Raw genomic sequence first — 16,865 nt, 5'->3', positions numbered from 1 at the left:
CAGTTAGGATGGGCTTTGGCAACCTTAGGTTAGGAGGCGAACTTCTGTGCAACCCACATTACCTTAGTAATCTTGGCTGCAAAGTGTTCACTATTTATCTCTCTTCTCTGAAAGGCAGACTTTGGGACATAATATGATCTCATGGATTTAGATTTAACATCACAGTAAGTAGGAAGGCCTACAGAGGGCTCTATCAGCAACACTATTGGAAGATCTAGTAGCAATTTAGAGCATTCCTTTACCGATACAAAGATCCTAAAACAATGGGGGCGGTGTCCAGATGCTGTTAATGACCAAAGGCTTGGCTTGCCTTTAATAATCATTTTTGAAGGAATTCTGTTTTCAAAAATAATTTATTCAAACATTTTTATACCAAAATAATTCTTAAAAGTATGAATTTCTCTTAGTTGTCCCCAAGCAAATATGCATGTAACTACATGAACACAACTATTACTTCATAGCTTTTTTATTATAGACTTTTTTATCCACATGAATGTTAAAGAAACTACAACAGAGTTAAATACCATTTTTGATAGCATGATTATATTCTTAATTACACTCAATATTAAACTGTAAAATATTTCCAGAGGAATACAGTCTTCATTCATACAGCAGGCAAAGTACAGAGAGGAAGGGGCCACATGTAATTCTGTCCAGTTTGCTATGAAAAGCAGGTTTGTACGGCTGATGCCTTCCCATCCGTTGAAACGGGATCCCCACTCCCAGGACGGGTCTTGTGTTTTGTTTCCACCAAGAATCACTTCTTCAAATGGAAGAGACAGTTTTGTAGAGTTGCTTTCTCCATGTGTGGAGCATTGAGACTGCCTGGGACCATCCGTGGATTTCCCGTCCCAGCTGGCTAACAGCACTTCCCAGGCTCTGGGTTCAGCTGTCCTTTAAAAACACAAAGACTCGAACTTTGGTTCCACCAAAAGATGCGACAAGCATTGACTGCTCTGATTGGCTTCCCCCCTCCCCCCACTAATGAATGGCTGCTACAGTCTATTTTACATGGTTGTCCATGCTGTTTTGAGGTCACTTGTCCTTAGGTTCTCATGAACCTGAGTTTGTATTTAATTCCCAAGCCCTTTCGATTTGCAGTCTTTAATTCGGGTCAGAAGTGCTCCATGGCAGCCTGTATCTTACAAGAGAACAAGAGTAAGTAGTTCTGTGCACCTGGGATAAGACAAAAGCACAGAATGAAAAGCTGAGCATAATATAATTGATAATTTAAAAACATTTAAAGTAATATTTCGTATACCCTCCTTAGGAGAAGAAAAGTGTCTGCTACCACAGGTTGTATATCTCTAATGACATCAAGCCAAACCAGAAATATTAAATGAGAGTGTGCTGGTTTGCTGTGCCCTTTTTACACTACAGCCATTTAGCTGGGTTTAGAAGCTGGGGTTTGTTGTTAGGCAAAGACAAAAATAGGCTGCGATGAAAGGGGCAGACAGAATTTCAGGCTCTGCTGCTCTGTTGGTTTTGATTGGATGGCCCCAGTTATGTTTATTTTTCTTGTTGTGGGGTATCAGGACAACACAGAAGTATGAGTGGAGGTTTTGTGATTCAAAATCAATAAAATAATTGGATTGGTTATTAACTGCATATTGATAACTGATTACAGAAGATGTGAATTAGGCCACGATTTTAGGTTAAAACCAGAGGAGAGCAGGCAAAGTATGGAATGCAGAGCCAGCCAGCCTGGCAGTGAGACTTCCTAGCAGTGAGACCACAGACCAACTTACTCATCTCTTGGCTCTTCAGCCTTCTCAGCTATAGGGGGGTGAAAGCAGGAGTACTTACGTCAAGGGTTGTTCCAAAGATTAAATAACATAGTCAACATAAAGTCTTTAGAACAGTGCGGGGGCACCATTGTTCTCTACGGAGAGTCTTAAAAGAATCTCTTATATCTGACTAAAGATGAGAGAAATGATTGTACCACTCCCGCTCTTTATCTACACAAAAATTAGACATAGAATGTTCAACTAAAATCCAACATCCTTTTTTTGAAGGGTCTTCTTGTAACTTTTGTAGTAATTATTCCAGAAGCAAACCAAAATTAAGAGTTTACCAAAGAGGTAGATATAATTAAAATTCAAAAAAAAAAAAAAAAGATAATATTCCAGACTCTTCAGAAAGATGCAATGTAGCAATTAGTGATGAAGAAAATACAGACATAAGGCAAATATAGGCAGGTCATGCCCTTGGGTGTTATATGTGGTCTTGAGCTGGCTTTCATGAAAGTGGCCCCTTTTTGGGAAAAGAGAGAGAATATGGCAGAAAATTGGCACACAAAAGTGACAGCCAAAATTTTAGAGCTAGTAGAGATTTTGATCAGGTTTAGCCATCCACACTTTATAGATAAGAGTGAGACTCAAAGAGATCAAATGATGTTACTCAAAATAACACAGGGAGATAGCATCAGATCTGGCAGTCAGTCTCCCTCACCACCAGCCCAAGGACCCAAGGAAGGCAGGGAGATGGCGTTAGGGTCAAATAGACCTGGACTGAATCCTGTATCTGTCCCTGAGAACTATGTGGCTCCCCTGAGCCTCAGTTTCTAAGTATCAAGTGGGGGTAATAATAGGATCTATGTTACAGCATTGTAAGGATAACACAGCAAGTATTTAGCCAGTATCTGGCATAGTTAGTGCTCAATAAATTATTATTATTATCATTTCCAGTTTGGCCAATGAGTTTCTGTATGACCATGAATAAGACATTTCCCTGATTCGCTTCCTACTTATGTAAAATAGTTTAATTCTTGTCTGTGAAAGGCGTGGGTGTTTCAACCAGTTACGCAAGTGATATTTGCAAAATGTTTAAATGTGTTTGGAAGAAAATGAATGTAAAGTAATAATTAAATAAGTGTTACCATATCATTTTTATTTGGGAGCTGATTTCATATGGCTTACGCTGGGTTATCTGTGCAGGAAGTGGGTCACAGAAATAACTAGATGTAAGGAAGGCCATCGGGAATAATTCTGGTGTTAAAACAGGCCCAGAAGAAAGGATAATGCCTGCAACATTTTGAAGTATTTTTCAAATCCTTTCCATTGTACTCATGAGCTCATAATGAGACAAATATGAAGAGCGGTACAATGTCTAATCTAATAGGCTTGTTTTAGGAGGTAGTTTGAAGGTAAATAAAATAAACTACATTTTAACAGCTGGTAGCTAAACAAATGGAATTCATTGCCCCAAAGGGGACTATGCTTAGATTGAAGAAAGGTGTAGATAAATCCATGGGTAATGGATCTTTAAGGCATTATCAAGGGAAAGCTAAGAGTATTCAGTGTATATGCCTAAATTTTGAGGTTGATATCGTTAAGAACAACAATTTTGCTCTTAAAGTATATTGGCGTTGGTGGATCTTTATTTTGAGTCAACATGGAATTTCTTATGTTCTAATGTAGGACAAAAAAAAATCTGCAGATCAGTGATATGTGGCAGTACTCGTTCAGCTTATTAAGTGGATTGCCTGTGGTTTTGAAAAGCTTCCTCCTCTTAATAGTCATATTGGAATCCACTGGGTGGCATGAACACAGCATACTACCTTAAGGGTCACTCTTGCATAAGACATTAATGCATCAGTCCCTAATTTGGAAAGCTGTGGTCACTCTGCAAGACAGAATGTGTCTCTCCTCCTTGGTGTAATGATTTTTATTTTGTAATCTCTCTTGGGGTAACTCCTTGCAGGCTTGGCATGTTGAGAATCAGAGACCGCCTCTAACAATACGGCCGTGATTCTCTGCTTGGCTGATTTAGCTAAGCATTTAAGTAACCACTAATCTTCTGAAAGCACCAGGGTCTACTTAGAGAAATCCCTGTTGTCTGCAAGGATGGAAGGAAACAAAATCAGCATGGAGGAAGCATTAGTTACTAAACACAAATCAATCTTTTTTTTTTTTTTTCCCACCTAGCCATATGTGGGACCAAGGCAGGAGGATTGCTTGAGTCCAGGAGTTTGAGACCAGCCTGGGAAACACAGGGAGACCTTGTCTTTACAAAATAAAAAAATTGCTGGGCATGGTGGTATGCACGCCTGTAATGCCGAGCTAGGAGGATGGCTTGAGCCAGGGAGGTCAAGGCTGTAATGAGCTGTAACCACGTCACTGCAACTCCAGTCTGGGCAGAAGAGTGAGACCCTGCCTAAAAACAAACAACAAAAACCCAATTCTAATGGATGAATCTCACAAGTGCTGAGAAAAGGAAGCCAGACACAAGAGAATATTCTATGCAATGTCATTTATATAAAGTTCAAAAACAGGCAAGTTCAAAAAATTTACCATTGTTGGTGGTAGCGGGTGGGAGAAACTGGACAGGAGCACAAGGCTTTTATCAGGGGCTGGAAAGCTACGTTAGCTCATCGTGAACATTCACTGAGTTTCCTTTTTGTTTTTGATTTCATTGTGTGTGTGTGTATGTGTTCCTGGGTGAGTGCAATTCACTGAGTTTTGATTTGTAAACTTCACAATTTGTATGACTTTATGATTTATAGACTTTGAATAAGACAGTTATTTTAAAAAACATTCTAATATTTTCTCTTGAAAGAAAATTAGTTTGACATTTTTAACTATTATACATATGGAGTTTATCAGAATTAATTTGGACCATTCTTGCCTTAATTATCTTGATATTCTTAGTTAAAATTCACTGGAATCTAAATGTTTTAAAATTTTCATTTCACACTGCTGGTGCAAACCTGGTCTACTGTAATGAGAAATTGTCCAAAGTCAACTTCAGACTTAATAAAAAGACTTCAATATATAGAATAGAGCCAAACTCACAGGTGCATTTGTGAATAACTTCACAGAGATGGAAACAGAATGACTTACTATCTGAGCACCTCTGCTGCAGAATCATCTGCTCACCAAGAATAAGTGCATATGTTAGGAAGAGGCAGGCACTGGATCTAAAGTCAGAGCCCCCCAGAATCTCTTCTTGGCTTTGCAACACGAACACAAAATATCACATCTCTTATCTGTAAACCTCAGTTCCCCATGTGTAAAATTAAGGGAAAGCACATGAATGAAAGACTTGGAAAGGTTTTGAACACCTGATAAAAGGTACCATTATAATTATTATTTAAGGCAAATACTGAAGACCGCCATGAATAAAGATAATGCAAGAAAAGTTGTCATTTAAGCCTGAGAGAGGAAATTTGTGATATGCAGAAGAGAGGTGAAAGAACAAAAGGAACCAGGAACATGCACAGTTCTTTTTGCCAACAAATTCTGTTGAGTTGAAGATATGCTCCAGAGGGGAAGAGTGAGAAGAGCCATTCTGATGGGAATGCTTCAAATTGATAAATGGCTGTGGTCCTAGCTGGCCATGAGCACTAACAAATGCTACCTTTGGCATCTGAGGTTCTTTTTCCGATTTAGCAATCCTAGTTGTTAGGTCATCCCAATATATTCTTACAGAAACGATGTCCTAGTTTTTGCATTCCCACAATTCTAATAATTACATGTCTTCTTCCATAGGCTCAAAAAGTTGCTTTTCAAATGTTTAGGCATGTTATGAGTAGAGCCATTGAATTTTCACTGTCTGCTTTTCCTTAAGAGTCCAAACTAATTGTCTTTTCCATTTTCTTTTAAACTGATATGACCTTGAACCTGGCTTCAGCTGTAGAGAAACTATTATTGGTTTAAGGAAATGATGAGTTACTATTCCTAGAGCAGAAGGTCTCAAAGGTCTGTGTTGTGTCCAGTTGTTCATATCATCACCTGCAGTAACTCTTTGAAAGTCAGATTTCAGGCACACTTTTTGGAAGCAAAGGAGAGACAGAGAAGATGAGATACCCTGAGGATGACTGCTGATGCTTCGATTTCCTTGGGACAGTAATTTGGGTGTCAGAACCCTAAAGAACAGAGCCTTAAAGCAGAAAGAAGACCACTTTTGCAGACTGAATGCAGAATTTTTAGTTATAGGAATTTTCCATGGAATTTATAAGAAGTACTTGGCCATTCATTTAGGAAATCCCACCCCGGACGTAATGAAGTTTATTGGTATATTGACTCAAACACAGGATGCAACTTTACCAGTCCCTTGGGCTATTTCAAACACATCAATAAAGAATATGTTCAAGCATACAACAATGCAGAGAGTTAAGAAAATCTCTTTTCTCTGGTGATCTTACCTTTTAGCTTTTGCTGAGATGGGCGCCAAGCTTTTCTTTCCTGATCAAGCTTGCTGCATAGGGGATCTGTAAGATAAAAACAAGCAACATCATCCAGGTAAGCTAGATTTGGAGACAGATGTGTAATGGAGACCCTTCATCATGCCTAACAATTTGAGTGCCAATAGATCCTCCCTGGAAAAAGCAGGTCTCCATCTGCTCAGCAGTATGAGGCTTCTGGGGTATAGCATCCTTAAGGCCTATTAACAGGTACAGTGAGGACAGAACAGGTGATCACACTGGATTGCTGCTATAGCTAGTCCCTGAGGTTAACATGTGATATTTCCCTTTTTAAAGTTTTTTTAAAATTTGCCTTTAATAATATGGTATCCTATTTTATTTAGGTACAAAAACTGAATTATAATGTTGTATGTTCAAGATCATAAAACAAGAATGTGCTTACAAACTAGTTTAATGTAATTGTTCATTTTATTAGAATAATTTCTTTATAACAGACATAATTTCTTTATAACATATGCTATTCTTATAAATCACAAGTAAGACTAAGCCCAAACTATTACTCTGGTTAGATTCCCAATAACTGATAAGATGCATCAGAGGCTGAGTGAGGTGGCTTACACCTGTAATCTCAGCACTTTGGGAGGATCGCTTGAGCCTAGGAGTTCAAGACCAGCTTGGGCAACAGAGGGAGGCTCTGTCCCTACAAAAAATTAAACAATTAGCCAAGTGTGGTGGCACACACTTGCTACTTGGGAAACTGAGGTGGGAGGATCGCTTGAGCCAGAAGGTTGAGGCTACAGTGAGCCATGATTGTACCACTGAACTCCAGCCTGGGTGACAGAGCAAGACCCTATCTCTCTCACACACACACAAAGAAGCATCAGAAATAACTGCACTGAATGGAAAATATGACCTGGAGAATTCTACCTGGATAAACTTGAAAAGTACTCTTGAAGTTTTGAATAAAAGCTGATCACAGTTGCTATGCTATTTTTCATTAGAAAATTCCAATGGTTGAAACTGGACTCAATGTATTATTTAGATTTGCCTCTCTGCTGACCCCCGTTAAGGTGCTCTATCCTTATGCTACCTACCTTCATCATTACAAGGCTAAACTCAGGGCTCTAAAGACTTGAGTCTATTCTACATGTAAAGAAATATTCATCCTTTACAATGTAACATGAAATATGGCTGTTAAAAGCAGTGAGGGAAATAAAATTACTTTCATTCAATTAGGCAATGTTTTATATATATATATATTTTCCCACATTGCCAGTATAATGTGTGTTTTCCTCTCATGATCCACCAGTACACACATATGAACCTTTTTTATTAATGAGAAAGAGTTATAAATCTACAATGATGCTAGTTGCTAAAAAGAGCTGGACCATTTTACTGTAATAATCAGTCGTTGAACAAACAGTCTTTTTAACAGGATAAAAAGGATAAGAATAAAATAACTATATCACTATTTTCATATACAACTACAACATAAACATATCAGAGAAGCACATAGCTGATAAAAGGCATAGATAGCAGCACTGAAATTAATGATTCATACAGTAACATTAAAAGTTCAGTGTCCTAATCTCGTATTTTAGGATGTGGGCTGAGATCAGCTGGATAACTATGACAAGGACAACTATACAGGGACCTACTCCGGTTACCTCTTCTTTTCACTCTAGGTTATGCTACACCTGCTATTAACAGAGACCCCTTTGAATCTTGGTTTTCCATTATGGTGTATGCTGCAATGTGTCAAAGCATATGGATCACCTCTCTAGATGCATGACATGACAGACCTGGAATGGAATTCTATTATTTAGGATAACAAACAGTGTAAACTTTTGGGCACAAGGAGTTACCAATAAAATGTGTCTGTGCCATTGTCATATTTAAAACGAGTCCTCATCGTCAAGATTAGACACCACAAAGATTTAACAAGTGTCTATTCTATGCCAGCCACTAGGAGAGAGAAGTAAAATCACCATGGGCCATCTCGTTAAAGGAGTAAACTACTCATCCTAATCCAAAGAAACACACCTGAAAGGTTTTACTTTCAGAGCTAAGTTAATGCCTTCTTTCTTTTTTTCAGAAGCAGTAACAGCATTTCATTAAGGTAGGAAGTTGAGAAGGAAAAGAAAAAAAAGGACTCAGAAAAAAAGAACATTTCCAAATAAGCACATATGAATCCCAAGGATCCAGACTGGAATTTAAACTGGGGTGAAGAATTATTCCTACTAGAATGTTGATTTTTTAAATGTATTTCATTAAAACAAAATGAAATTAAGCCAAAAAACAACAAAGATAAAAAGCAAAAAGTACTGACCTGAGACACATATTTTACTCAGAATGGTAAAGAAAGATTATAGTAGCATGGACAGTTGGTCATGAAAACTACAGTATTTCACCGATTCCAAGATGCACTTTCTCCCTTCACATTTTAACATTTCTGAAATTAGATGTATTATAATTGATGGTATCTTAGTATTATGGTTGAAACCTTTTTTCTTTGTGATTCATCAAGTAATGGTGCCTCTTACAATTGATGGTGCTTCAGATTCCATAAAATGCAACACGGGACTTGCAGACATCTCAGCAAATTCTCTGCAACTCAGAAGCTCAGGATTTTAGAGGCTTGATTTAAAGTAGTTATTACATGCAAATTTCCTACAATAGGACTTACAAAAGCTTTTTTTTTTTTTCATTTTGACCAGCTTGGAAATTGCCAAGATTGGCATGGAGAAAAAAATTTAAAGTATTATGTGATTTTAAATTACTTACTTGGTTATAGCAGATCAAAAGAACTGGGGTTTTAACAAAAAAGAAAAAAGAAAAAAAGAAAAAAAAAAAAAAAAGAAGAAGAAAAAAAGAAAAGAAAAAAGTAACTTCCTAGTTTATGCCAAGAGAGTTAACCTGAGCTCACACATTCAGGTCAGTCAACATCTCAAAAGGAGAACGATGAGAAGAAAAAGGCTACATAACTAAAAAACAACTGATTGCACGGTCAAGGTGCACAGCAGATCAATAATTGGAAATGGACACGCAGCTCTGTCAAGATGCACAGCAGTAGATCAATAATTGGAAACAGACACACAGTAGCCAAAGTCTGTCTACTGCTAGAGAATTTTAAGGCAGCTTCTACGGAAGTTCAGGCTTACATTAAATCCCCCCTGACTTGCAAGGACCTCCTTTTGATGTATATTTAGATACAGAATCAAAATCTTGTGGTCCAGGGATCTTCTTCTAAAAATATAATGCAAAACAGTAATGGTTTTATCTACTTTTTTTTAAAAAAAAAATAAAGATGTAAGACATATATTTACAAACTCTCTAGGTTGATACAATAAAAATCTGGGCAAGTTCCCATCCTAATGAATACTGGAGAACCTCCAAGAAAAGACCATCTTACTGAAGAGCTGTGTCCTTGCCAAAGAGCAAGCACTCCTTCAGCAAAGACCTCTCGCTCCATTCTCTGTGAAGATGCACTGCACTCCCACCATCAGGAAGTTGTAAACTGCTGTTTTACAAGTCCACAGTGAACAAAACATTAGTCCTTAATCTATTGATTGAGCATTATTTTAATTGAGGCTTTTAATGAAGAACTTTGAGAGCGGTTTCCCCTAGCCGTGTGTGCCTGCAGCGTTATGGAAAAACAGCAGAGGGCACTTCAAGACTAGCACATTTTCCCAATCAACACGCCTTGTGGTAGCGATCTGACAAGCTCTAAGAATGCGAATCTGGGTCTAGCCATTTATCAAGTGCCCTGTGTTGCAGCGTCATGATGTCCTTCAAGAACTATGACTAAAAAATAAAAGAGCGGTGTCTTCAAATCTACAGTAGTAGCTTATACACAGATGTACTTGCTTATAAATTATTGCCAAATTTGTAATGAAAGAAAAGGGTTATCAAAACATCATCACAGTATCAGCTCATGTTCTAGGATATTATATTCCAGTCCCTGGAGAAACTTTAATCAAAAGGTTATGCACTGAATAAAAATCTTCAGTCAGCTTCTTAATCCTAAGGACTGATAAGCTTTGCTTTTAATATTGAATAAATTTTTCCTAGAATGACAATTCATTTGTGAATGAGAAATTCTTTACCCTTTATTACACTAAATATTTACATTTTCATAAACATGCTAAATTTAAAAACGTTTGTATTTGGTTCATAATGATAGGAATATATTTCTTTGTTTTGCATAACTAAATGTGGCTTAGTCATAAAAATGCTATAAGCTCTTGAAAACCCAGGGCAGGGGTGGGGGACTTTAATACAAGCCATGTTAAATACCACAATACTCAAATGTTGAGATTTTTTTTTAAGAAAGGTAGCTTAAAGCCATGTATAAATGTTAAATAATTCCTCACATGCTTTCAATCTCACATTGAGATAAATGCACATTCATTTATAAAGACACAAAGAGAGTCAATCATTTGACTCTGTAGTCATTGCAACTTTACATTTAACACGGGAAAAAGAAGCAACGGTGCAGAAATGATAGTCAACAGAGAATCTAAAAATGCAGGAGCCAAAGAAATTCATAAGTTTTCTTTCTATGGCAATGATACCCAAGACGCTTTTGATATAAGTTTTTTGAAGAGAAACACTTTTTAACAACATAGGATAAATGCATTGTGGGTCTTTGGGAATCATTACAAAATATGATGGTTTTAATATATTTGAATTCTCCATGACTGCAAGATAGAGTGGGTTTTTATGTCATCTCAAGAAAAAAAGCCTATTCCATAATATGTGCTCTGTAAACTTTAAATATAAAATAATTTTGAGTGCACTGTTCTGTTTTCAGGAAACAAAGTATGCAACCATACTGACTGATGAATAATATCATTCAACTAAAATATTCAGAAAACCAGTAATTGTGATACTTTGCAATTTCTTGATAATCTTTAGATAGAATTTTCTAAAGACATTTTCCCCCAGGGACTTTGACAAATACATCAAGCTGAATAAGGAATAAGATACATTTCTATTCAAGTAACATTGAAACTGCAATCCCGATTCTAAAGCAAATAGTATCATGCAAACATGGGTCCTTCCTGCACAAAAATATATCTAGCTACTAGGGCTTGAATAGCTCCACTCTTGTAGGTAATACTTTGAGAAAGGCCACACCATTAAATTGATTACTTCCATTGGCATAGCAATTTATGGCTTTTATGTACATTTTGTGTTTATTAATCACTTGCACCTTATAATATCCCTACCAAGGCACTAGGTTAAATCTTATAGCCATTCCTTGTGGTTGAGGAACTGACACTGAACTATATGGGATGGGTCTTAATCCCAAGTTACAGATGTTAAAGCTCATATCTGTTAGGTGCAAACAGTGGAGTAATACAGAAGCTCCCCCAATTTTACTAGTATTCCTTTCTTTAGGAGCTGTGGTAGTAGTATTTGCTTATTGTAAAATAACATTTGGGGAAATCAGGACCAAGCCAGGGAAATCTGGAAAAGAATTAAGAGGACTGCTGTATGAGAGTATCAGAGTTGGGTCAGGGTCATCACGGGTGGTGATTCATTCAACAAATGTTTACAGACAGCTGTTTGATGCTGCACACTGTGGTAAGTACTGGAGTCAGCATGAAAACCCTAGGCATCTAATGGTAGGGGACACACAAAAAGGGGAAGAAGCAGGAGGGACAAATTATGTCGATTTCACCAATTTTCATGTTGTTACCCTGGATGTACTTTTGCGTATGTCAGGAATTATATGATACCTACAGGGGCAGGGGGATGGGGGTGGGAAATTCCACTTCTCCCAAACTATTTAATTTGCTACCAGGAATAGATTACTATCTATAGGAATGTGAATTAACAACATTTGTCTAGATAGATGAATACTCATGATAAAATATTTTGTAATACAGTACAATAAAATAATTTAGTAATACCAATTTTTATCTTCCATGTACCAAGTATCTCAAAAGACATGAGACATTTTTTCCTCTATCAATCCTACCTGCTTATTACATAGATGCAATATAATTTCCTCTTTTACTAAAGAAACCAAATGCCAAAGAAAATTAAGACATTAAGTTTACATAACTGGCCTTAAATAGGGGCACTAAAAGAAATACTGCTTCCTTTCCTAATGCCCATTTTGCTATACTTACCACTACCCCCTGAAATCACAATTTTTTTTTGTTGCACCTGTGGCAATTTTTTTTCTTTTAAGAGTCTGAAAATGGGCCAGGTGCAGTGATTCATGCCTGTGATCTTAGCACTTTAGGAGGCCCAGGTGGAAGGATCACTGGAGGCCAGGAGTTTAAGACCAGCCTGGGCAACACAGAAAGACCCTGTCTCTACAAAAAATTAAAAAATTACTCAGGCATGGTGATGCACACCTGCAGTTCCAGCTACTTGGGAGGCTGAGGTGGGAGGATTGCTGGAGCTCAGGAGTTTGAGGCTGCAGTTAGCTGTGACTGCACCACTGCACTCCAGCCTGTGCAGCAGAATGAGATCCTGTCTCAAAACAAAAACAAAAACAAAAAACAAACAAAAAATAATAATAAAAGCCTGAAAATGATGTCTTGTATAAAATAAGGAAGGTCTTAAAATGTTATATTCCTCCACATTGAATCTTTTATTTAAAATTTTCCTTTAGACAGAGAAAACAATAAATATATTCACAGCAAGTAATTACAGCTCTTATGGAATCAAAAGCTAAGAATGGAAATTTGTTATTATATCAATATGAAAATCCTCTGCTCCTCAGTAAATTTAGGTGCAAACAAAACCAACATGAGAAGAAAATCTTGTTTAAGCTGCATCCTATGTAGTGGTTTTCAGAACTGAGAGTTGTTAATGAGCATTTGAGCTAGATCAAGGAAAACCGATTGCTTCAAAAATGACTCTTAGGAATCTCCACTAACACTGCATGATTGGTCCGATGAAGAATGGAAACATTAATAACTACCTTTCTTAAATAATCCTGACAAAAGAACTAGACATCTGGCTCTGTAGACAAGACAGGTACATACGCATGGACCCATGCTTAACGGCTGAAAGGCAGTACGGATCAGAACAGAAATGTCAGGCAACCTGAAGTATAATAATTATGCTGGGAATATCACTAAGGATCAATATGTGTCTTTATCCAGGTGATTAAAAATACCTTCTAAATATTGAGCAGAAATAATTTTCCTCATTGCACTCATGATAGTAAGGAAGCTTGGGAGACTGCTTTAAAAGCCCTAATGAATAACACTAGATGTATCTACATGGTGACAAAGGGCAAGATATTGAGAAAGCAAACAAAAACCCAAAACAAAACCACTACATTTACTTATCAGACATCTTCCTGTTTTTTCCATATGAATAGATCTTAGTGTCCAATTTTAGAAATGATTAGGGTAGAGTAATATGTTTCATTTGGAAATCATTTGTTTCATCATCCTTCAAGTGAGTTTAATTGATTAATTGTGCTAATTAATTGTGTTTTATTGGTAGTGGAGGGCCTGGCTCAGGTGTGGGTAGTGAATGGAGGAGCGGATGGAAGACAGTTGCCCTTCACGGAGCTCCTAGTATAGCCCAGTGTTGTGTTTGGAAGTTTGCACAATGGAAGAAAATGCAGGTACCTTTGGTTTACCCACAGCGATAATTTACACATCTGTCTATTAACACATGGTAGGTAGTTACATTTAGAGGAAACATACTGCCACATCTGTTTATCCTGTGTCTAAGTAAATCTCTTGGTAATTAGCATCTAAGCCAGCTGAGAGGTAAGTGGACGAAAGGATTTCATGCAAAAACATGAACAGTTTCATACATATTGGGTAGTCTGAAAACAAACCAATCAAGTTGCATTTATTTTTAAGTGGAAATGCATCTTACAATTTGTAACTGTTGCACCATTTCTTCTCGGTAGGCTAGTTCCCTTTTCATCTGATCCTGAAAATTATCTGGTAGGAGAGAGAGATAGAGAAAGATTAAGTATAAAATCTTTTAGTTTATCTAGTAAAAACATCATTGACAGTCCCACGGACAGCCCCTACTTTTAAGTCTTTTTTTGTAGGCAAATTAAATGCTTGTTTGAAGAATGTTTTCAACATTCTATAATCAGACTAGACGGTAAATTCTGAGTATGTCTTACATTTTACAGTATCTCATATTCCATCTAGTATAATCTCTTGCATATAATTACACAGAAACATCCCACACAATCATGTTCTTTAACCTTTGCATACTTGTGCAAATCATAGGTATTGAGCGCTTCCACTGTCTCCAGAAGTCCTGCACGAGTGAGTGGGGCAGACCTCAGACAGAGCTGAGCATAGCAAATGCTGCCCTTCCTATACATAATACCTTCTGGGTGAATAAGATATAGGTCTGTGAAAAATGCCTGCCTGGCGTCACTGCAGCTCATCTCACTCCTATGAAAGTACTTCGGCCTGACTCACCAATGCAGCAAACTCTGTCACCCTGGGATCAGCCTTATTTTATGGCCCTTCTTTGTCCCAGTGCCTTTCTATAGACCTTACCTTAATCTGAGGGGAGAACTTTAAGAGATATTGTCATGCAAAATATTTTTGCTGTTCTACATATTGATCATATTTATTGCAGTAGAAAAAATAATGACTGCCAAATGCACAGTTTCGTGTTACATCTTCTCCGTGTGATCTTTTTAAAAGTGTGGACTTGACTAACTTTGCCTTTTTCTTCATTGAAGGAGAAATTAGCACGATTTCATATTGAATTTGTGGTTGATAGGGCAGCAGCTTGAGGAAACCAGAAACTTCATCATTATCCTTTCTTCTCTTCCTTTCATCTCTACAGCCAACTACTGTGTGAGTCCTATGTGTTCTACCTTCATCCCCTCCCCTCTTTGCTAGTTACCTCCCACATGCAAGCACCTCATCCCAGGATCATTTTCCAGCTGACCACCTGGCCTCCAGTCCCTTCCTCTCCAAATACTTTTAATTTCCTGCTTAAAAAGAAAAGTGATGGAATGGCTTTCCATCACTCAAGATAGTAAATCCTTTACCACTCATGAGACCCTGGGTACTTAGAGATGAAAAGACTTTGTTCTTTTTATTTTTTTCAACTCTACCCTTTCATACTATTTGAATTTCTTATCCAACCCCAAACATGTGTTCTAATTTATTTTTTAAAAAAGACCCAATCCCTACTGTCACCTCTGATTTTGATGTCAAAGTCACTGTAATAGAGGGAAGTACGTGGTGCCATGCAAAGATTGAGGGAGGAGCCCTCATTTATTCTGGGAGCATTGGAGGGAAGAGTGGCTTGAGCAGACACGTGGAGAACAGCATTCTACATAAAGCCATGGAAGGAGGAGAGGGGAACCGCATATGGCTCAGCTGGCTGCAGCAGAGGGCACAGAGGAAACCCCTGCACCCCACCAGCCACCAACCACTCTCCAGCCCTCAAATGTGCATTGTACTTCCAGCCTCTGTGCCTTCACCCCTGCTGTGATCTTGCCCTTGCAGCAAACAGCTGCCTTTTCTTTAAAATCCAGTTCAAATGTTACCTCCTCCAGGAAGTCTTTTCCAATTCTGCAGCCTCTCCACCAGAATTATTTATCCCTGCTTTTTTTTTTTTTTTTTTTCTTTAGCACACTGTCCATACCTCTATTAACGCATCCATAACACATGCTATGATTACTTCTTATCCATCTGTCTCCCTGCTAAACAGTTGAGTTCTTAGAGGGCAGGAAGATACATTTAGACTCCTTTAAATTTTCAAGGCCACCACAGTGCCTGGCACACAGCAGGGGCTAGCTAATAAATGAGGAGTGAAAACACACAGAATTATCCATCAGCAGGTTGAGATTCTGCCACCTATAGTAACTACTTCACTCTAGAGCCTCAGGCCTTTATCTAAAGAAACAAAGGTGTGGAATAATAGGGTCTTTCAGTTCTTTTCTTGCTCTAGCATTTTAAGATTTGATGACAGGCCAAACGTGGTGGCTCATACCTATAATCCCAGTCCTTTGGGAGGCTGAGGCAGGAGAACTGCTTGAGCCTAGGAGTCTGAGACCAGCCTGGGCAACCCTGTCTCTATTAAAAATACAAAATATTAGCTGGGCATGGTGGTGCACATCTGTAGTCCCAGCTATTCAGGAGGCTGAGGTAGGAGAATCACCAGAGGCTGGGAAGTCAAGGCTGCAGAGAGCTGAGATTGCACCATTGCACTCCAGTCTGGGTGACAGAGTGAGACTCTGTTCCACCCTCTCCCAAAAAAAAGAAATTTTTTTGATGACAAAATAAGCTGATTTGACTGGGCTCCACGTACCCACCTGACCTTCCTGTGCAGGAGAAGGGAGGGAAAGATTTTGATTTACACCAATGACAATTAGGTGTAAGGTACCATGTAAGGAACTGGCACCCTCCCCCACCAAGTCTGGATGCTCTAGAGGTGGGTCAAAGGGCACAGGGTAACAGGGGAACCAGCCCTCCACAAACTGCCCTGGTTCTAACACTTGGCCCTGCACTCTGGCCGAAAGGCCTCCAAGAAGATCAGTGTGGTTCCAGACACTGGAGCACATGGCAAGCAGCTCTCCCTCTATGAAGGAGAATACTTTCCTCTGTCTGTAGGGATCCAAGATACCTCTGACTAGAGTGATAAACTGAGATGAATTAGGAAGGAGGGGCTGTGGGAAGCCGACCTGGCTTCAAATCAGTTATTTTGTCACAAAAAAATTTTTTTCTTTTTTCTTTCTTTTTTTTTTTTTTTT

The 16,865-nt window shown here is 38.2% G+C and overlaps 1 protein-coding gene across 1 annotated transcript in view; it reads right to left on the bottom strand.

Moving 5' to 3' along the window:
* Window positions 1-458: 458 nt before the first annotated feature.
* SKOR2 (SKI family transcriptional corepressor 2) overlaps window positions 459-16,865 on the bottom strand; it is a 43,552-nt gene continuing 27,145 nt past the window's right edge. The window contains exons 6-8 of the mRNA XM_017529683.2: window positions 14,006-14,073; window positions 6,146-6,211; window positions 459-1,176 (exon numbers count right to left, since the gene is read on the bottom strand). Coding sequence (XP_017385172.1) covers window positions 6,149-6,211; window positions 14,006-14,073 — 131 coding nt within the window. The 3' untranslated portion in view covers window positions 459-1,176; window positions 6,146-6,148. The remainder of the gene's footprint in view (window positions 1,177-6,145; window positions 6,212-14,005; window positions 14,074-16,865) is intronic.

This window comes from Cebus imitator, unplaced genomic scaffold (assembly GCF_001604975.1).
Source record: "Cebus imitator isolate Cc_AM_T3 unplaced genomic scaffold, Cebus_imitator-1.0 Scaffold60, whole genome shotgun sequence".
NCBI classification, from domain to species: Eukaryota; Metazoa; Chordata; class Mammalia; order Primates; family Cebidae; genus Cebus; species Cebus imitator.
This window is presented reverse-complemented; position numbering and strand designations above follow the sequence as displayed.